At 42.5% G+C, this 21,567-nt stretch overlaps 1 protein-coding gene across 3 annotated transcripts; it reads right to left on the bottom strand.

The window, feature by feature from the left end:
• Positions 1 to 988: 988 nt before the first annotated feature.
• On the bottom strand, positions 989 to 21,345 carry Prdm1 (PR/SET domain 1). Of its 3 annotated transcripts, none has more exons than XM_004637462.2 (7): positions 21,088 to 21,345; positions 19,319 to 19,567; positions 12,776 to 12,895; positions 9,458 to 9,719; positions 3,313 to 4,415; positions 2,715 to 2,843; positions 989 to 2,362 (listed from the first exon to the last, which is right to left on the bottom strand). In XM_004637462.2, the coding sequence occupies exons 1-7, from the start codon at positions 21,127 to 21,129 to the stop codon at positions 1,787 to 1,789; spliced, it is 2,481 nt and encodes an 826-aa protein (XP_004637519.1). In that variant the 5' UTR covers positions 21,130 to 21,345; the 3' UTR covers positions 989 to 1,786. The 3 variants fall into 3 exon arrangements, with proteins under 3 accessions (XP_004637519.1, XP_023578117.1, XP_023578118.1); XM_023722349.1 differs by lacking the exon at positions 21,088 to 21,345 and adding an exon at positions 19,826 to 19,899; XM_023722350.1 differs by lacking the exon at positions 2,715 to 2,843.
• Positions 21,346 to 21,567: the final 222 nt, after the last annotated feature.

The following is a 21,567-nucleotide window of genomic DNA, read 5'->3' as shown; positions in this document are numbered from 1 at the left end:
CTTGACTGTGGGCACGGAATCATAGTATGGCAGAACAAAGACACAGCCCTCTCAGACGACCCTCCAGAACGAACACGGATGCATCCCTTTCTCCTTGGCTGTGACGTGGCCCTTGCCCCTGCAGGGTCTCTGGCAAGAGACAAGGAGGTCCCCAAGCACTGATGTGATTATGAGGTCATCAAGAGTTCCTCAAGCAAAGTCCCAGAAAGAGAGTCATTTGTTTACTTTTTTTTTTCTTTTAGGAAAAGTAGGTTCTTTTACATGGCTTGGCTCACAATTTCAGTGGTTATAAATATATTATATATACACATGGTATAGTGGTATAAATACATTTATAAATATACATCATCCTTTGCTACACCTTGAATGCCAACAGGTAATCTTTGGGCTTAGCAGAGTAAAAGATGGAATAACAGTGTACCTTTCTGGGGCACACTGGTCTCCCCTCTAGAGTAGCAAATCACTAGGTAAGACATCACTCCTGGCACTAGTGGACATACTGAATGAGGTAAGTGTTGCTGAACAATTCTGCAATGCCCATTCATCTTCAATTAAATTAACCATAAAATGTAAAAACACAAAATACTGAGGAAAATCTGAGTTTTACAGAAAAAAATACGATTGATGTGTTTGGGATAGGAATGTTTATCACCCGCTTTCACCTTAACATGCCCAGAATACCCGTTTTTCTATTTACTTTTTTAAGTTGTGGCCCGAGCCTACTTCAAATCCTTCCTGGGAGAGCACCACATCCGTGCAATTTTGACATAAAAATACAAAAAAACTAACCCCCCAAAAAAACCCCATTCAGAACTCAAGCCCCCAAACTGCATACATACAAAACCACCTGTGCTTTGGGAAGATTTCGCAGTGGTTTTAAACATGGCATTTTGTCACATTCACATTTTCAGATAATACATCAGGATTCAAAAGTCATGTGGCCACTCAGAAGGTCCTACAACTTTGGGGGTGGTGTGAAGGACCCTACTTTTTTTTTTGAGAAACAAGTTGGCAAAGCCTTCCTGTCACCTGATAAAATTGTGGCTGGGGAAAAAAAAGCTATTAACATAAACACTTAAGATCCCTTTCCTTGTTCCTTCTACTCAAATTATTGGGTAATTCTGCACACAAACCCTCAAGTTATACAACACTGTTCAAATGATACAATCCTATAAATGAACACATCAACTGTTTAACTTTGGCAATACCAAAATCTTACTTTAAACCATTATTATAGAGTAGTGGAGTGAAATAATGTGTCTGTCTACTAAATCTTAGGTGCTTAAAAAAGATGTGCAGAAATTATCTACAAAGAATGGCCACAAGACAAAAATACACTTCTATTCAAATTACAAGGAATCTTTCCAGTCATTGTAAACTTTCTTAATTATTGCTTTTTGAATGATAAATTGTATAATAAATTATGAAGGATTATCATTGAAAAAATAATTATGGTTAGTCAATAGTCTTAGTAATGGGGAGGCTATGCAAACATATCCACACAAATATTCAAAATACACAGGTTCAAATATATAGACATGGGTGTAAATAAGTATATATAATATGTATATATGTATATATATATATGTATATCAAGAGAGTGAGTTTTTGTTTCATTTATACCCTGAGATTCTAGTAACTTTGGAGTCCTTCAATTCCAGAGAGGTGAGGGAAACCCCTGCCATTGGAAGCCCTTTGCAGAACTGGAATTATGTACAAGCAATTTGCTACAGGCACCCTGACTTGCCAAGTCATAACTTAAAAAACACTGTGTTTTGTGAAACTCTTAAGGATCCATGGGTTCGACTGTCTCTTGCTTGACCTTGACAGGTACCAGAGGTAGTGGGTTGCTATGAGGCAACTTCATGAGGGACAGGTCTGATGACTCATAAAGGCTGCAGCCTGAGGAGAGGAGTCCATTTCCCATGTTTCTTTGCAAAGATACTTTCAGGCCACTCTCTTCTTTCTCTTTTCTGACCATGGCCAGAATGTCTTTCTCCACCACTGAGGTCACATCCATGTTGTCCTCCATGTCCTCAAGCCGGTCGGCATTGTCACTAATGTCAAACTTCTCAATTTCTTCATTGATTCGGGTCAGGTCCTCCAAGGACAGCCCACTGGCGGGAGCCACTGGGCAGTTCCCCTTCAGGTGGACCTTGAGGCTACAGAGATGGATGTAGCTCTTGTGGCACTGGGCACACTTGTGGGGCCGCTCCCGGGTGTGGAGTCGCTTGTGCAGCTTCAGATGCACAAATTGGGTGAACTTGGCAGGGCACACCTTGCACTGGTAAGGTTTCTCTCCTGAGTGGAGTCGAAGGTGGGTCTTGAGATTGCTGGTGCTGCTAAATCGCTTGTGGCAGACCTGTGGTGTGGGGCCAAGAAGACAGACAGAAAAGACCAGAAGATTAAGAGTTGCCACATGGAGGGGGGCAAGCAACAGGTCAACTCCCAGCAACCCACATGGCCTTATTAAGCAAAGGGGATGTGGGCAGGTACGCTTTATTTCCCCCACCATTTTCCCGCCCACTGGAAGCTGGCCGTGTCAAACACTGAAGCCTGTCAGTGGTCACAAACTATGGGGCAGCCCCAAGGTGGCAGTGGCCCACAGCCAAGGAAGGTGGCTATGTTAGTTTAAACCAGGGCTCCCTGCCATGAGAAAGCAACTCCACATTTTCTACAAAGAGCACAAGTTCTACTCAGAAAGTACTGCCCACCTGGCACTCATGTGGCTTCTCTCCCGTGTGTACCAGGTAGTGTTTCTGCAGGTGGGCAAGCTGTGTAAAGCCCTTGTTGCAAGTCTGACATTTGAAAGGCCGCTCTCCACTGTGCACTCTGAGGTGGACCTGGGAAGAAGCCACGTGTGTTAGCTTTACTCGCAAGCTGCTCCGAGACCTTGTGCGTCTGCGCAAAGACTCAGATGTTTCTGACACAAATGTCTCAAGAAAAGCATCATGACAAAGTCTTAAAGAGAACAAAGCTCCAGGGTTTTCAAAATGCCATGTTTCGCTTGAACTAAGAGAGAAAAACTGCTGGCTAGTGGGGACTTTTGTTGACTGTCTAAACCCATACCCCACACTTTTTTTTTTTTTTTAAATTATGCAGAAGAAACTCTGGAGAGGCAGGCTACCTTGTCTAAAGCCACAGAGCTAGCAGTGGCAAAAGCAAGGCAGTACCCACATCAGCTGAGCCCAGCCAGTCCTCTTACTGCTGTAAATGCATTTGTACTCTGTGCGAAGGGAGCTGTACAAATACAATAGACACTCATGGGCACAGGCACTACCGGATGGCCCGGGGGCTCTCCTAGAGGCCTACCTTCAGATTCGAGAGCTGGCCGAAGGTCTTGGCACACACGTTGCACTCGTATTTAATCTTGCCATTCTGCTTCTTTAGCGGATAGGGAAGTGTCTTGTAGCCGGTCATGTTTCTTTTGTTTTTAATGAGATTCATGGCTTCATCGCCGCTGGGGGTGGCCATTGCTGCTGAGGTAGCATTGGGTTGTACCACATGATCTGCTGTGGCAGCTGTTCCCGCCGTTGGAGACCCACTCGTGGGGCTACACGCCTTGTCCTTCATGCTGGCCGCTGCCCCGGTGGGAGAAAAGGCACTGCGGAGGGCTGGCACAAATGCGTCTCTGGGATGCTCAGGAGGAAGCAACCTCCGGGCTCCATCTGAGGGCAGCGAGCTCGGGAATGCAGCTGGGCTGAGGACAGGGTGAGGCAGGCTGCCCCCACCTAGGAGGTTACTGTAGACCGGGTACAACCGAGGGAAGAGGCCAAAGTTGTTGATGCCATTGACGTTGCTCACAGCACCCAAGCCATTGCAATTCATGCCATAGGGGGGTAACAGGAGTTTGGGGTAGTGAGCATTGTAGGAGGGGATGAAAGCTGGTGGGAGGTGGGGCGGGGGTGGGTATGCAGAGTAAGAGCCCAGACCTTCAGTGCCATAGGGTGCATTCAAGTAAGTGTAGGAGTCCCGGTGTTCTTGACAGCCAGGAGCCAGTGGTGACACTGTGTCCCCTGGGCTGCGATGAGGGCTGCAGCTTTTCAGGCTTTGGTCTGGGCTGCTTCCTGCCGAGGGACTTGGAGTGGTGGAGGATGGAATGGGGGAGTGAGTGAGATAAGTCGGTCTCTCCATCCCATAGGCTTTCAGAAAGTCTTCTGGCAGAGGAGCCCGAATGGGGTACACAACCCGAGGATAAAAGGGCATATCAGGGCTCCCATTTTTCCTAAAGTCATCCGTGTCCTTCTCTGAACCCAGGGGTGAAATGTTAGAACAGTAGAAGTCCTTCCCTTTGGAGGGGTTGGAGTCCAATTTCAGGATTTCTTTCACACTGTACTCTCTCTTTGGAGCATTCTTTGGACAAAGTTCAGTTTTTTCAGCACTTGGCTGCTTTGGGTTGCTGTTCTGTGTTTGAGCTGAAATAAAGAAAAGGTGATCACTCAGAGGGTGACAGACAACGGAAGTGAAATCACCAAAGCGGCTCTAGAGAAAACCTGAGCCCCAGCTGGCCACACAAACTGCGGCCACCTGGCTCCTAACACCTCTCACTCCTGGAGGGCTGTGAGCCACCCACTCAGGACGTGCTGCTCCATTTCCTCCTCAGCAAAAGGGAGACAATGGCAGCATGGCCGGCTGGAGCGAACTGTGCCAGCGGGATGATCTTGTTTCCATTAGTACAATTTAGAGGACAGAAAAAGTGCTGTTCAAGGTAGAAAAGATGGCATTTATTAAAATAAGGTGGAAAAATACTGGGGTTGGGGGTTTGTCGCAGGTTAGTAAGTCATTCTGATGTTCACAACGTGCCTAAAGGAAATCAGCACACCCTGCAAACTAGATGTGAAAGATTAAGACTTTGAAAGATTAAGACTCATTTCAAGTAATAAACAGTCATCAATTTTCAACTTGATTCTCATTTAATATGAATTTGATAGAGCCCTGTTCAAACCACTTATGCCAAACAAATTATGGCTATGGATGCCACCCCTTCTGCCTGATTGGCCAGGCATCACAAACATTTCAGCAAGGTTCTCGTCTAACCAGGCTCCCAGCAATGCTGTCCCCTGAAATCATGAGGCATGACAGTCACTTCTGCCAAACCACAACAGGTACTTCCTGAGCCAGTTCAATTACTTACAGCACTAAAGAAAACACAGGCAGCTAAGAGGAAAGCATTTAGTCCTGAAGATGGCATGTCTTCCTTGGTAAACAGACTACTTAGGAACAGGAGCAGCAAGGATAGTTCCTGACTATCCATGTCACTGCCAGGCCCAGCAGAGCAAAGGAAGCCTATATGGAAACACCAGTCAGCGGAGAAAACCAGAACCTCCCCGCTCAGCCTTCCTAGCAACCAAAGTATAGCATCTGATGAGCTCTGGCCCCTGGAGGGTGGTCACTTGAGCTAATACACCTTCCTTTCTTAGGATGTGGGCAGCACTGGCTGCTCAGGGATGGAGGTGCTTTGTGTGGCCTGGGTTCCAAAGGATGTGGAAACCTCTGTACAAGTACCTTCCTCATTGTATAGGACGTCCCTGCTTGGCTTAACTGAGAAAGAACTCCAGGCTTCCTACCTGACAGGTCTAGAGATGAACTGTGTGGAACTCCAGAATAAGCCCTTCGAATTCATTATCCAGGCTGACAGGCTTGAGGGATTCAATTCCAGTTGGAGAGCCCCTCAGAGAATGTTATCTCCTGCTAGCTGTTATCAGTTACTCCTGGGCGAGCCAGGAGTTCCAGAATAAACACTGGAACAACACTCTCAGGGAAGATGCTGATGGAACAGTGATGGAAAGCTTGTTGAGAGAGAGAGATTTCTGAAGCCACTAAACCAAAATAAATATCCCCTTATCGGGCCAATATCAGTCTTTCAGTGAGACCCAGCAGGCAGGAAGTTCAAATTGTCACTTTTGTTTTTTAAAGCTGAAATGGTAAAGGAAAGACAACTAAGCTGAAGCCTGAAAGGCAAGGCATTTTAGGGCCAGAGGGAGGAATTCTGAGGCAGGTGGGGGAAGAGTGATTTAGAAGCATTCTCAGGTGGGAAGGAAACGGATACCACCTGGAAGCACAGGACCTTTACCTCAAAATTTTGTGTCATTTATATGGAAAATTACATCTAAATCTCATTTTTAAAAATTGGGCTCAATAGTCCTGCAGTCCTAAAACTCAACACATGAAACCATAAGCATACGCTTACGCCTATTCACATGACTGTTGCCATATTTGGCCTTGCCTTTTTAAGCACGTTATTAGTCAGTTATGGAACTGATATAAAGCTAATGATTGGGCCAATAAAATGTCAGAGTTAGGGCCAGGGAGATGGCTCAGTAGAATAAGTGCTTCCCTGGCAAGCGTATGGGTCTGAGTTCAATCCTCAGCTCCACAAAAAAGTCAGTTTAAGATTATTTACGTAGCAGCGCTTGGTCAAGAGTAAATCCACACACAATACATGTTTGCTATCTCTGATAGCTTCAGAAACAGTTCTGTATCTTATTCTAAAAGAACATCCAGTGCCAAACATTAGCCTCTCCAACATGTCCTACAGGTAAAAATCATGGAGTTTACATGAAGATAATTTTTAAAAAGTTATCCTTTAGCAGCTGAGTAATCAGGGAAGCTCGTGTCATTTCTGACTCTCCCACTCAGCAGCAGCTTGAGTTAACATGAAAAAGAAAATCAAGATCTGTTTTTGTTCTTAAATCTTCAGTGGCTGTAGGCGGATGGAGTCATTTCAAGAGTGAACTGCTTCTGAAGGCTCTGAATGGCTTAATTATGCCGACTCACATTTTCGATCTATAATAAGATCCCCAAGACTACAAGAAAGAACCTAGAAGTTCTGCAGTAGGCAAAACAAAGTCTGTTTTCAACTGAAACTGAGAAAGCAGATTAACATTGAGAAGTCTATAATTTGGTCAACTGTTTTCTAGATGGGTTAATTAGATAGCAAGGAAAAAAAAACCCACCAAATTTGGAGGGTAGGGGCTTAAATAGTTCTTTAACTCCTTTTATTTAAAAATTTGCCATCTGTGATTTCTAGTCACTTGCTTTTCTTTCTTCTTTCTTCTTTCTTTCTTTCTTTCTTTCTTTCTTTCTTTCTTTCTTTCTTTCTTTCTTTCTTTCTTTCTTTCTTTCGGTACTGGGTATAATTCAGGACCTTGGACTTGCCAGGCTAGCTCTTTTGCCACTGAGCTATCTCCCCAGCGCCACTTGCTTTTCTTGACTTCCGTTTGCTTCCCATCTCTGCCTTTCACTCTGTTTGCACCCATGGAGTCCACACTATGATGGAAGCCTTTGCAGAGAGCTTGGCCTAAGTCTCCACTGTACTGTAAACACAGGCGGCCAACAACACAACGTATTTATTTGAAGGCACAATCTGCCTATTAGGCCTGATGAAACAGTGGAAATTTTCCTGATCAGAGTCTCAATCATCAGTTGCCACACCTAAGATGACTGGTTTCACAATCAGCAGGAGTCCTGTTGTAATGTACTGGTTATTGTTAACTCCTTTTTTTTTTTCTCTAATCATGAATATTGGATAATGAAAGGATACCTGAAAAAGCTAAGCTACCTCCTAGAAAAATTCTGCATAAGTAAAAGGTACTATTTGAAGCAACAAGGGTGTCATTTCACACTATATGAAAGTTGCTTCTTATGACAAAGAATACTTGGATCATAAAATACAATGTAAAGCCTCTCACTGGGAATAAAAAAAGAGGCCTTTAAAACCTTCTTTGATTGGAACAAGGAACAGGAAGTGTGCAAAAGTTCCTTTGTGGCTGTTGGGAAGGCACTGGGGTTGGGAGGTTCACCCAGTGGACTTAACTGTTTTTACAAACAAAACAAAACACAAAAAAAACCCCAAGATGTTCTGAATGCCTAAATGATGAAATTCATTGAAATTCATGAAAGGAGACCTTCCTTAGGAAGTGGCTTGCTAAGCTGAAATGTTAGGGGGAAGCAGCACCTCTGTCCATGATGCCAGGATAGAACGTGAGCGCCACAGAAAAACTCGATGGGGCCTTCTACCAGCAGGCCCTTAGCAATGGGCTGGGCACACACAGATGCCAAAACAGCAGGACAGTTCCTGGGGTGCTCAGGCCTAGAGATGTCCCAGAGCCTCAGGAGTGCTGAAGACAGGCAGAGAAGAACTGATCCCTTGGGGGTCACAGCACACTCATAGCATGCTTGTGTAGAAAGCCGGTTTGGCTTGTTCCAATCTACCCCAAGATCGTTCCAGAAGTATAAGGGTGCACTGTAGGTGTGTTAAGGGCCATGGGCACAATCCTATGTGATTCTCCTGGGGCGGTCCTGACCTCTGTAGATTTTCAGAAAACTATAAATAGAGTCTTAAGCGCCTAAGTGAACACCCTATAGCCGGATGGCTGAATCACATATGACTGGATAAATAGTTGGTTTGTTAACTGGTTCTAAAGTTGAAATCAAAACTCCAACTCATGTTAAAATTAATTATCCCAAATGTCTCAAAGGTGAAAATGTGAACTAAAATAATTTAGCCTTCAGAAAAAGGAAGTGTGACAGCACAGGAAAAATTGGTGGGTCTGAGCAAAGGATAACTGGGAATCTTTTAAGTCTGAAAGACTGGCAAGATAAAGTTACAAATCTTTCAGCATTTAGTTAACTTTTGACCTGAAAGTAATTCACTTTAAAAACTTTCATAAAATGAAGCTGTCTAATCAAAAACACATAATCACATTTACAATGGAGGTAAGAATTTTACATTAATACTTAAATTATTCATAGAAGTCACTTGAGGATGATTAAAGTGAGGGAGTTCTTTACAGCGAGAGGTCATGACAGCAATTGTAACCAGATAAAAAAGTAAAAGCTTATAAACCTTAAGGAACTGAGAATTTGTCAAGATAAAGTGATAGGTGGTTACTGTAATACAGATGAGGAGATCAGATTAATTAGCTTTACCATAAGGAAGGAAGCAAAGATATGACATCTTTAGGGTTATTCATTTAGAATATTTGAAAAACCATGACAGAGTTTCTCTAGAGACAATCTTAGAATATTCCACGTCAGACCATGACTATGGTCAAATGTACATCACTGTAGTATTGAAATGTACATTTTAAACACCCACAAACTAGCACCAACAAGGGGAATATTCTACATTTGGGACATGTCTGGACCAATCTCTACTGTACTCCCAGTGACTTCCTTTTCTGGATAAATTAAATTGGACATGTTTTCTTCTGGTATTTTCTTCTGAATTCAACACTCAAAGCAGCTCTCCCCCTCTATTTTTGTTTTTTAATGGTCCAGTTTCATAATAGGGAAGAAGGACTAAAACTTTTTTCCTCTTCCTAGTCCCTCTTTAAGCCACCTACTTAGTGTAACAGATGATGAAGCCATATAATTAACCAACATGTTATTAGCTCATAGGGGCAGAACTGACATTCCTGGCATTTAAACATTTTTTGTTCTGTAATCCACTTACTGAGATTAAGCATCGTGAGCTCTCCAGGATAAGGGTAGTGAAGCCTTTCTGCAAAGTCCCGACAATACCACACAAGAAGCTCCTGGTTGGCGGGGATGGGCTTAATGGTGTAGAAGTAGATGTTCATCCCGTTCTGACACGCAGCCAGGTTTTGCTCCCGGGCAGAATGTGCTGGATGTGCTGGATTCACGTAGCGCATCCAGTTGCTTTTCTCCTCATTAAAACCATCAATGAAGTGATGAAGTTCCCCTCTGGAATAGATCTGTCCAAGAGAGAAGACAGGCGGGGTGTCAAAGAAAACCAGCCCAGAGCGACGGAAAGCTTTGCCAGTACCTCTCAGAGTAAACACAGCCGAGCAGAACGTGAGATTTCTGCTTCCCTATTACCTAGCTAGCAAAGAATCAAATCAATTAGGCCACAGTAGTCTTGAATCAGCAGAAATGAGGGCGGAAACAGCTCAGGCACATTCTTGTCGGTTACCTTTTCCATTTCAGTTTTGTCATCTTTTAATATTCGGGGAAAAAGAACAGAAGGCTGAAACAAAATTTCATTTAAGGAGTAGCCTCAAACTGATTAAGCTACCACAGAGTACTAACTTTTGCTTTGGCATTGACTGGCAAATGGGCGTCGCTACTAACTTCAGTTCCGATTGTGCTGACTTTTAGTGCTTTGAGTCACTGGGTAGAAGAGCAAGCCGGCAGACTACGTCAAACTGAGTCTCAGCTTTTTCTATGGCCTCTGTACTTGCTGTTTCCTACACCCCCGCCCAAGGCTTAGACTATGCAAACATCCTCCACCCCCAACCCTCGAGTCCTAAAGTAACACTTGTTCATATAAATACTTGGAACCCTGCCTTTTTGTGGAAACACTGGGTGGGGCAAAGGTGAGCTTCACCTGCCATAACAAAGTGAGCCCCGGGACAGAGGCCAGAGTTTGACAGTCTGGGTACTGAGAGGCCACTTTTCCTCTTGATGAACAAGTTCAGCCTTGCACTTTTCTTTTAGGCAAGAGGCAGAAAGCCAGATTCCCTTTATCTGGGAAGAGGCTGGCCAAGACACCAATGCCTGCCTTTTGGAAGTTTTGGAAAAGGAATAGGAAGAGAAGTGTTTGTTGTTAGCAGTGCAGAGCAGAAAGGAGAAGTGAGTTTGTCCTCGAGTAACACTACTTCTGATTAACAGACAAGCTCAGGGAACTTGATAAAAAGGCGGAGGTAAGAGGAGGAACAATGAAAACACACAACCAAACTACGGGTAAACACGGTCCTTTTTCCACAGAAAGCTTCTTTCTCTCCTTCCTAGGAAGAGCTGTACCACCTTTTCTTCAGACCAAAGCTCATCCCTTATGCATACATAATTAGTACCTGGCCAACGGCAGCTGTCCCCAAGTGAAGGTAAGGAATCTCTCATAGCAGAGATTTTGCTCACAGGACAGTGGGTTATTATTGCTTTACCCTTAGTCACACACTGACTGTCCCAGTCTACAAGTTGTTTCTGTGTTTCACTCCAATGTTATCAGAAATAAAAAGGAACTCTGCCCCTTTAACACGGGCAGTAAACACCAGAATCACTTTCTTTTAAGAGTAACTTCCTGTAAATTGTGAAGGGGGAAATACATGTGGCCTCATCAAAGCAGCTTGTGAGAGCTTTTGCGGTGTGTTTTGTTAAGAGAAAATGGAACAAGGCTGGGTGAATTCAGCTATCAAGAGGGGTTTTCAAGTTTGTTTACTCTGATGTGCAAACTTCCAGGAACATGGGGTTCCATCACTCTTGCACTCTTCGTAGGCACGGAAACTGCTTTCTAAAGCTATGGGTATGTCGATTCCAGTCAGCCTTCCATGGACTACAGTTTACTGTATCCTCACTTAAAAACAGAACTGTCCGATGCCATGAAGTCACACACGCACACGCAAGAAAATAAAACATCGCATGCGGAAAATGAATGCCGCTGCTGCCTTTCACTTCACTGCATTTCCATCTATTATCAAGAAGATTAAAACATGCTGACTCACAGTACAGTTACAAGAAATGTCACTCGTTTCTCAACTTGAACATTCTTTCTCTTGGACTGTGTCATTTTCATGAGACTTTTTCTTTCCCCACAACAGATGTTCACATCTCTGCCAGCAAAATTGGGATGTTTTTAATAACATGTGAGAAGTTATCTCCTACCATGTTCTTTGCCATAGGAAGGACAATGTATTCAAATAAATCCTCAAGGAAAGCCTTTCAGTCGCTTGTGGTGAATCATTAAAGGCAACAGAGACTGGGACAGTGATGAGAGATTCTTAGTTGCTCCTTATGTTTTTTCCTAAGGGACCCCATATTCATGACATTTATGCTGGATTGTCTTAATTCAGACCTGAGTCCTGGATTTCTACACCTCTGTGGCTCATATATGAGAAGCATTTATTGGCAATTAAGGTAAAAATACACTCCTACTTTTCCATTATAAGTCACTGAATGGATGTATTTTCAGCATGAGTAATTATTAATATTACTAAATAAATTAATAGCAAGTCTATAACTGTTCTTTTTAGCTTGGGAAATAATTCCAAAGGAGATTGTTTAGGTCAGATCTTCTGGCTGGACATTATAGAAAAGCTGCTCGGCCCAGGGATATAGCTCAGTGGCACATCATTTGCCTGGTAAGTGCAAAGTCTTACATTCAATTCCTAATACCAAAAAACAGTATCTCAATCTTGAATGATGGTAACCATTTTCTCATATATGGAAGTAACTTACATACTGTCAAATTCAATCATTTCATGCTACAGATAGATTTAAGTAAGGCCAGTGCTGTGGTATTTTTCAATTCCCCTAGCCCATCCATTAGCCATCCTTGCTTAATGACGTTTCTTTTGAAGACAGATTCATTTATGATAACTCTTCCATTCAACTGAAGTTAACTCAGCAAGAAATCAAGAAGGGGTGAAGTCTAAGGCTCAGTGACTCATTACTACTTCCTTGCAGAGATATGCAAATGAACCTACCAGCCTCGAAGCAAGTAACAAACTGTTTCCTTTCCTCACAAAGCTCTATAAAGGGCTGCAAAAAAAAAAAAAAAAAAAAGACTCACATATCATCCATCTCTCTCTTCCGCTAACCACCTACAGGCTGTATTTCCAGGGATGAACATCTAACCAGTTTTATCATCCTTGCTTGGCAGGCCCTGTTTCCATGGGGACCCCGAATACTTTCAGGTGAACCACACTGGTGAATCCCAGAGTTTGTCAGCACAGGTTGAAAAAGAATATCATCTTCTTCGTCTAGCTCCAGTTTTTCCTAATACTGAAAGTCTTGAAAAATTTTCCTGACTTACCCGCCAAAAATATTTCCTGTTGGCATTCTTGGGAACTGTATCGCTGGTGTAGATTTCACCTATTAGGGGCCCAAATCGTGTTCCCTTTGGTATGTATTCTTTACTCAGCACGCCGATAACCTAAAATGGGTAAAACATATAAAACAATTAATCTATTGTAAGGTGTGAGCCAATGTTGTTATTTCAATTGAATCCTCACGTGGTAATACAATCAACTGTGTATACCTGACAGAGAGATGCCCACATAATTAACAGTAAATTTCACCTTGGAGAAAGAATATCTGAAAGTCCAAGATCATGAGGAGCAAATACTCCACCAAGCATTCAAATAGCCTAGAGAATTATGACTGAAGGCTCTTCATCTTTATTATTTTTTAGGTTATACCAGAGAGGATAACTGTTCTGTTTCAGAAGAATAAGACGCTGTAGAACAGGAAGGTTAAACTCAAGGCCATTTCGGTGGTACTCCCATTTTCCTATTTCTCACTCTCCCTCAAACCATAATCACAGTGTCCTTTAGGGGAATAAAATAGTTTTAATCTTGGAAACCAAAATAATGCCTTTAGTTGTTCCACAAGGACAGAGGGAACCAAAAACCAAACACTTTTTTTCATTTCAGATGCGGTCCTACCCCAATCCCCAACTGCTTGTAAATTCTCTTTAATAGGAGAAAAACCTTTCAAGTCACTGGTCTTCTCTACCATCTTCTACTCACTGTGGTCACAAGTCGTCCTTTGAAACGGAATTTATACTGAGGTGAGTGGGGGTTCTAAGAGCTGTGGGTTCTAAGATCTGAGGAAATGACTTTCTCATCCTGCATCATGCATTTTGATTTTGTGGGGCTGAAGAAACATGTTAGCTATGTCAGTTCCTCCTTGATCGTAAATTTCTCTTGCCTGGCTTTAAAAAAAATCACCAATCATGAATCAGGAAGTAATGCATCACTATTCAAAAGAACTCTGTGAGCAGTCCTTTCTAACATTTGGCAATTACAGCTTTGTTTTTTATTTTCTCACTTGCCCATTTTTATTTTCTTTTGGCTCAAAATAGTCTACAAATTGGTTACTAAATACCTTACTGAATGGAACAAAGTGTGTATGGGGGGAGGGTGAGGTTAAAAAGGTAAGTGTTTATTTCCAGCTTTTACTATCCCTGGTGTCTCTTGTGTCAATGTATTCCTAAAATGGTAGGTGCAAATCTGTGAATCAACGAATGTTCTGCTGGCTCAGAGTAGAACCTAAGACACTGGTTATGATACACAGCACCCAGGTACCACTGTGCATCTCATCAGGAATTTAACCACTGTTTAAATAGATAAGGAAGGGGCCAGGGAGATGGCTCATTAGAATAATAGCTTCCCTGGCAAGTGCAAGGGCCTGAGTTCAATCCCCAGTTCTGCCAATAAATAAATAAATAAATAAATAAACAAATAAATAAGGAATAATATACACCTACATGGTTGTGAGAGACCAGTCTTTCTCAAGTATGTTTCTTATCAGCAAATGATTTTTTTCATAAATAATTTAGTATTCGATATACAAGTCAATGGCACAACTCAAGACTAGAAAGGACCAAAAATTTTCCTACCTCTACTAAAAGTTGAAACAAGGTTGGTGAGCTACAGTGTTATTTTTGGTCCTTTATGAATTTCTGGCAGAGAGCTGAAAAAAGCAGATGTTCATTTCATTCTCTTCCTATGCCTTCATTTACATCTAACCTTTCCAGAAGAGTTCAATTGGTACTTCTTAGCAGTACAACTATGGTGGACAGAGCAGCTCAAGAGAAATCTCGAGATAAAATATTTAAAGCTTAAACAGATTTAATTATTTTGTGGCTCATTGCTTTGGACATATTAATGGATCTAGTTAGGAAAAATCATGGAATTGACATCTATTATACAAAACCAGTAGACATTCACATTTGATATTCCATATTAGAATGACAAACAGGAAAAACAAATAATGCCATTTGTTGGCGAGCCAATAATTAGTAGTTGATATTTTCAACATATCCACCTTAAAGCAGTAATTTTAAGAAAGGCACTCGACTGGTCCATCAACTTTGCTTTAAATTATAGTCTCCTGCAGACAGTGTCATGGGAGTAAGAGCTTGATTATCAACAAAGAGCACTATATTGAGGCCATGGTCTTTCTTTCAATTGCCATTCTTCTGTAGAATGGTTCTTTTGGGTTTTGGTCACCAATGTGATACTAAGAAAACACACATTTTCTTGTGGCTAAAAAGTCAACTAGACTCTTGCTTCCACAACAAAGGAATCTGGAGAAGTCACGAGCCACTAACACCTACTAAGCACAATGGTGGATTAGTCACTAGGGAAGAGAGGCGCGAGCTTTACAATGGGACAGAACCCTAAATTCCTAGTACATACAAAGCTGTACAGTGTAAACTAACAACTAGAGATAAATAGAGCACTAAATCACAGAATTTTGAGGTTGAAAGCCCTCCTGTAGCTTATAACCCAACTATATGTATTCCAAGTTCAACACTCTAATAAGTACACAATAAACACCTTTTTAAATCCATGTCTAAGATATTATTCCAAGGCAATGTAAAAGCTGTAAATTTTATGGTGCTTGGCAAAATAAGTTTGGAGAGGGGATAGGAACCTGAATTAAAACAAGTCCTAGTTGTTCCTCTGGGAGACTTAAGTGTGTGTTTTAGTCAACCTCATCTCCTTGACCCATCACTTAACAGTCTACCCTGGAGCAAGCAAATATCATGAGGAAACCTGTCAGTGCCATGGATCGGAGTACTAAAGAAAGTTAATTAAGAATGTGTTCACCTAGCTCAGAAAAGAAACTTCAGTGGAACTGACCAGGGTCCTAAAGAATTACTGTTGGGGACAGACTGTTGTGTGGTTTCTAAAAACCCACCAAGAGAAGACATGGGGCTTCCTTACAGCCATGCTTCATTGGCCCCACACGAGCCTTCACGCATGCTTTCTGTGCTGAGCTGTCACCTGGGTACATTCTGTCCCTGTCAGAGGCCTGAGTATGGAACATATGCAGATGTAAGGAACCTCCAGACAAAAACCAAGGCTTCTTCTCAATATTTTGTAAGGCAAAGGAGACTCTGCCATTCAAGATTGGTTAACTAGTTCGTACTGGGAAAGTTTAATGGTAAGGACAATAGTTTTTTGTTTGTTTGAAAAGCAAATCACTCCTTCAGAGGGTATACAAACATACACAGAGCAGTGAATCTTAAGCAGAAACATTCAGGTCTAAATGTGATCTGAACACCCTCACCTCAAACTAAAATAAAGTCATTTTAATAACTAGCTATGTCTTCCTAGTCCCTGAATCCCAACCCACAAAAATGACTCTGATTAAAATTCTATTTTGAGGGGCTGGGGAGATGGCTCAGTGGAATAAGCGCTTCCCTGGCAAGCGCAAGGGTCTGAGTTCAATTCCCAGTTCTGCCAAAAAATAAAATAAAATTCTATTTTGATTATAAGGATATTGCCCTGACAGGACTAGAACTCTACAGTGGACCAAGACTTCAACATATAATTCACCCCACTTTTAAAAGAAACAGAGTAGGCTTGGGATAGCTCAGTGGAAAAATACTAATCTAACAGCACCACATGCATGCATGCAATGACTTTAAAAAGGAGTGAATGGAACAGATTTGGGGGAAAGGTTTCCTCTCTTATTATCTGCATATGGAAGGAAACATGGTAATGCCTCTGTGCATCACCTCCCAAACAGGAGTTGGAGGAGGGAATTGCAAGCTATGATGGGACACTTTTACAGGTGGCTTGAGTTAACCACGGGCTTCAGTTGCCATGGACACTGACGTGACTCCTGCAGATCAGCCTTCCTTCAGGTCAGCCTCTCAGAGGAGCCACAGCGCCTCAGGAAGGCAGCAACCTGGCTGAGGGGGAAGCTTGCGCAGACTGCTGCTTCTACTTATTAATGTTGAGATTGGTTTTTCTGTAGACAGGTATTCATAGATTAATATTTTAGGAGGATGGGGGAAAATCCCCATAAAAGAATAACCCATCAGTTTAAAAAGTTTTAGAAGTTTTGAATAAGATATCTATATTTAGTTCTACATTCTGGAAATAGGAAGTAAGAACAGCCTCATTAAAAGTGCAAAACGATTCTAAACCAAATCTAAAAATGAAGGTCAAGTTCAGAAATATGATTTGTATGTTTTGTTTTTAAACTAAGAAAAAAAAGGTGCTGACGCATAGCACAAATTCATAATGAAAAATGATCTTGTTAAAAAAAAAATCCCCGGCCTGTCAGCACAACAGTACATAACATCACATCTTCTGTTATTTAAATGAAAACAGTTTTAAAAGGGCATGATAAATCAGCCAGGTAAAACCTACATGTCAAAAGGCTTTCCCCCCATTTCCAAGGCTTGTGGGACTAAAAAGAACTAAATGAAGAATCCTAACGTAAACATGTCATCAATCCAGAATGTTTCTGCCCTGGAACTGTTTTGTAAGCTATCATACCATCAATGGCTCAATTCTACCATTCTCTTTCACCACCAAAAGGGAGCTGTCCTTTCCCAAAGTTCAAAAGGAAAAACAGGTACAAATTCCAGAGCAAGCTTGGACACTAGGTCATAGTTTTCCAGTTGCTTTTGTGATTAGCAACTAAAGATGCAGCAATTTCTATTCAAGAGTTTCAGTTAAGTAAAATATAGGGACTAGGACCTAAGAACTCTGCCTTTCATGTTAATTTTTAAGGATCTTGGTTGCTTAACATACTGAAATAGGAAGTTATACATTCAGAGGAAAAAAAAAAAAACAAGCAAGCTTAGTAAGGGATCAGTCTGAAATATGTTAAGACGATAAATAAAACCACAGTGACACCAAGAGGGGCAGTGTAACATAATCCAGAATCACTTGCTGGAGGAGTCAGGAGAACTTTGCTCCAAGTCCTGCATCTGGCTCCAGTTCTAGCCTCTGGGTAAGTGACTATCTCTCTGAACCTTGGACTGAATGATCTAAGAGCATAACAAATCATCCATAATTTTCCATGATTTTCAGTAGAATAACAAAAATTGAAAAAAAAAACCATCAGCTAAGAACTAAACCAAGGAAAAGAACATGATATATGATTAAAAAAGCAAAGATGACCCAGAATGGAGATCTTTATTTAAGTCTCAGTGGGCTGGAAAGGACAATCTAACACAAATGAACCTTGGGAATAGACAATATTTGGTCAAATCTGTTATGGGCAAAAAGGACACTACACCTTTTAAAGCCACAGCCAACTTTAAGTACCCAAACAAATGCTACATTGATGCTGAGAGCCACATATTAAAGAGACTTTCTATGAGAAGAGCATTACTTTCAGGAAGAGGTATAATTAAGGCTGACCTCTGGGGTTAAATTTTTGGTTAACATTCATGTACAAATACAATTTAAATTTTTCTTTTTATAAAACCTGCCACCACTCTCCCAGCAGAAAAAAAAAGTTTAATGAAGCTCAAAGCGGAATTGCTCTATTTAATTTTAGACAGCTGTGTCTACCCCCTCACTAAAAACATTGAACTCAGACACACAAACAGGAAAGCGACAAAGTGTTTCCCAAACAGGCTCCCGGATTCCTTCAAATGCTTTTCCTTAGGGAAAGGGGGAAAGTGACTGGGCAGGGCTGTAAAGAACAGTCCCAGTGGCAAATCCTGAACTTTAAACAAATGATCCCCTTTCTACTACTTTCTGAAAGCACAGAGCTGACAACGATGGTGGGAAGTTGCTGAGGGGTAGATTGCTTCAACGTAGGCCAGCAGTAACTAGAGAGAGCAACTGTAGTAGCCAAATTCTCAAAACAAGAGGTGGTTCTGCCAGTTATTTCACAGCTACACATCACGCCTAGCTATAATTGTTATATAAAAGGGTAAACACAAATCAGTTGCTCATTCCAAGTTGAGGATTTCAGCCCCTTTGAAACAACAAAGAGCGTACCCACTTCAGAGGCCAATAAGGAATTGGCTTGCCAACCCAGCCAGAGCAAAGGAGCTGCCACAGATAAACAGTGGTTGGTGAAGTCATCGGACAGAGGACACTTTTACGTGACCCTTTTCTCAATTTATGCCATCACTTCAGTTCATAAACACCTCAAGGTTTTGAGAATAATTTTAGAACCCAGCTAATAAAGCTGGCTCATTAAAAAGAATAAAGCCATCTAATGACCAAATGGAAGCAAAAGAAACATTAAATTTTTTTCTAAGAAAAGGTTTCCTCACTTGAAAGAACGGAGGGCAGGTCGTGCAGTTTTCCCCAAGCGCACTGACAGCACTGCCCACCTAACAAGAGTTTTTCCAAGACATGTCAGTTTGCCAAAAGATTTAACTGTTTACTAATTAGTATGGAACAGTTTGAAGGCTGGAGGAAATGAGAAGGAACTGACTCAAGGAAAGAGAAAGCCATAGAAGAAGTTAAGAGCGCGATCAATTATTTGATATTAACAGATTCTCCTAGTTCTTATAAGAAGTTGTATATGAAGTTATGAAAGCAAGCAGGGTACCAACTTTTTCTTCCATAATAAACCAGAAGCTTACCTCTTTGCTGTTGGTGGCACATTTGAAAAGCAGATTCCTTGGTAAGGATGCTTCTGCCTGAACTGAGGTCCCCCCATCGGCACCAGAATCCCAGGGGTGGTCGTGCACAATGTATGTACATTTCTCTTCAAACTCAGCCTCTGTCAACTGAGTCATATCTGCGTCCTCCATGTCCATTTTCATGGTCTCCTCAGTCGTCCCTGCCAACCCGTGAATCTTCACAGAGCCGGAGCTACACTTGGGGGCAGCCTGGAAGAGAAGGGAAAGGCCTTGATGCCCACTGTCCTGCCATTCCTGCGGCTTGCTCCAAGAGGCAATGACTAATACAGTAGTCTGAAGACTTGAAAAGCAGATGGGGAGTGCTTGGTACAATTGAGGAAGAGCCAAAAACACATATTAAAGGAGATTGCCTTTATTTACAGTTTTAAAATGCTGCTCGTAGTTTTTTAAAAAGTGGCAGTCACACTGGGAGAAAAATGAACACCTTTAAACTATCCCTGGCTTTACCACTCAGGGCAGAAAAATGTGGGCGACGTCCTGTGTCCCAGAACGCCTGGGGTCATGGCCGCCAGACCCTCAGCGCTGTGGAAAAGCTGCCTCAGAAAAGTGTCACAAACAAGGAGAGGAAGAGGAAGGAGCTCTGTCTGCTTCTGAATGAAGCTAAAAATGGAAAGCGCGTGTGGTGCAGGAGCGGAACCCAGCCTGCCTTTTCCAAATGGGGAAGGCTGAACTTTCCCACCAGCTCCCAACACAAAACAACTTTCAAAACAACCGGCTCCCCTATCCCGCTTGCTCGAGCTTTCCATGGAAGACCGAAAAAGGATGTATCCTGCTAGCATCACTGAACTGCACCCCTTCTGAGACCTTTCAGACCACGGGAAGAGAGGAAGAAAAATGGGTAATGGGGGGGGGGGGACTCGCCCTGCAGTTTGGATCTGGGGGCACTGCACGCCAAAACGAAAAAGCAAAAACAAAACATAAAACCAGTCAATAGCAATCCCTGAGGAGAATTCCTTTAGGAGCCCTCAGCTACAAATAGCACTTTCCATTTAAATCTGAAAGTGTATGGATTCCCAGAAGTCACTGATGTGCTGCAGTTTACTGTAACTAAAGTTATAACAAATATAGAAGGTTCAAGAGTACAGGCGCCGCTTCCTCTGAATTTAGGGTATTCCTGAAAAATCTACCCTCACACTCAGGAAAGGTGCTTACCCAAGAGAAAAGGATAAACAGTTCTGCAACGTATTCCCATATAGATGTGCAGGACTGAGTAGAAATAAGGGTACCATTTCCATGTAAGAATGTGTGCTTGTTCAAATATAAACAGACTGTGGGAGGTTTTTTATTTTCTTCCATTTCTTTTCAGATATGCTTTTTTCTTTTAAAGCTAGACTTGAAATTTTCTTTAACATAGTTACCACTTGAACCAGTTCATTATTACTTATTTCCAACATGCTGTCATGATGCCCCAAAAATGTTAAAATAAACTGAAATTGAAATTTTAAGTTAACCCGGAATAGTTACTTTCTTTGTCAGGGGGCTGGGCAGGAACCACTACTGAAATTTCAATGAACTGACAATTTCGTCTAGAATTTAAAGAGTTAATGATTCATAAGGAAAGTCTTATAAATGTTGGGCAGTAGTAAATGCAAGAAAGTAGAAGCATTTCTTGTTTCTACTGCCACTACATCAAAGGGAGGAAAAGGAAAGAAAATAAAAAGTTTTCAGATCAATTTTTGAAAAAATCAAAATCAAATAAAGCTCCTTACCGAGGTCGCACCCACACGTTTTTCCACGCAAAGATCCAACATCTGCGATGGGTCCCGCTCCCGGCGACCCCGTCCGCATCTCCGCGTCCCCGGCGGGGCTGAGCGGCGCAGACGCGCTCGGCGCTCCCTCCCGGCCGCCGCCCGGCGCGGCTCCCGGCTCCCGCCGCCCGCCGACAGGTGCTGCTGCTCTTGCCGCTCCGCGACACTGGAGGGCCGAGCGTCCCGGCAGCACTGCGGGTGTCAGCCCGAGCGGCAGCTCTTTCCCCTCCCCGCGGCCGCCAGCGCTAATGAGCCGCCCGTCTGATTCACTCCTACCAGGCCGGGGGCGTGGCCTTTACCTGCGAGCCGGCCGGCAGGGCTTTCCCCCAGCGCGCCGCCCGGCTTCCTCTCTTCGCAAATGAGTTTCAACACAGACTTGGAATCGTCTTACTTCCCTTTGAAGGCGCTCACGCTCGACGTTTGCCTGGGTTGCATTGTATT

Source organism: Octodon degus, unplaced genomic scaffold, assembly GCF_000260255.1.
Source record: "Octodon degus isolate 3935 unplaced genomic scaffold, OctDeg1.0 scaffold00090, whole genome shotgun sequence".
NCBI lineage: Eukaryota > Metazoa > Chordata > Mammalia > Rodentia > Octodontidae > Octodon > Octodon degus.
This window is presented reverse-complemented; position numbering and strand designations above follow the sequence as displayed.

Bases quoted from the DNA above. Each gene is read 5' to 3' on its own strand.
- Prdm1 (XM_004637462.2), bottom strand. From the start codon at position 21,129: ATGTTGGATCTTTGCGTGGAAAAACGTGTGGGTGCGACCTCG. The intron at 9,720-12,775 runs GTAAGTCAGGAA...TCTCTTGGACAG, and splicing joins ACAGGAAATATTTTTGGCGG to ATCTATTCCAGAGGGGAACT. The intron at 2,363-2,714 runs GTGGGCAGTACT...CCCACACCACAG, and splicing joins AGAAGCCACATGAGTGCCAG to GTCTGCCACAAGCGATTTAG.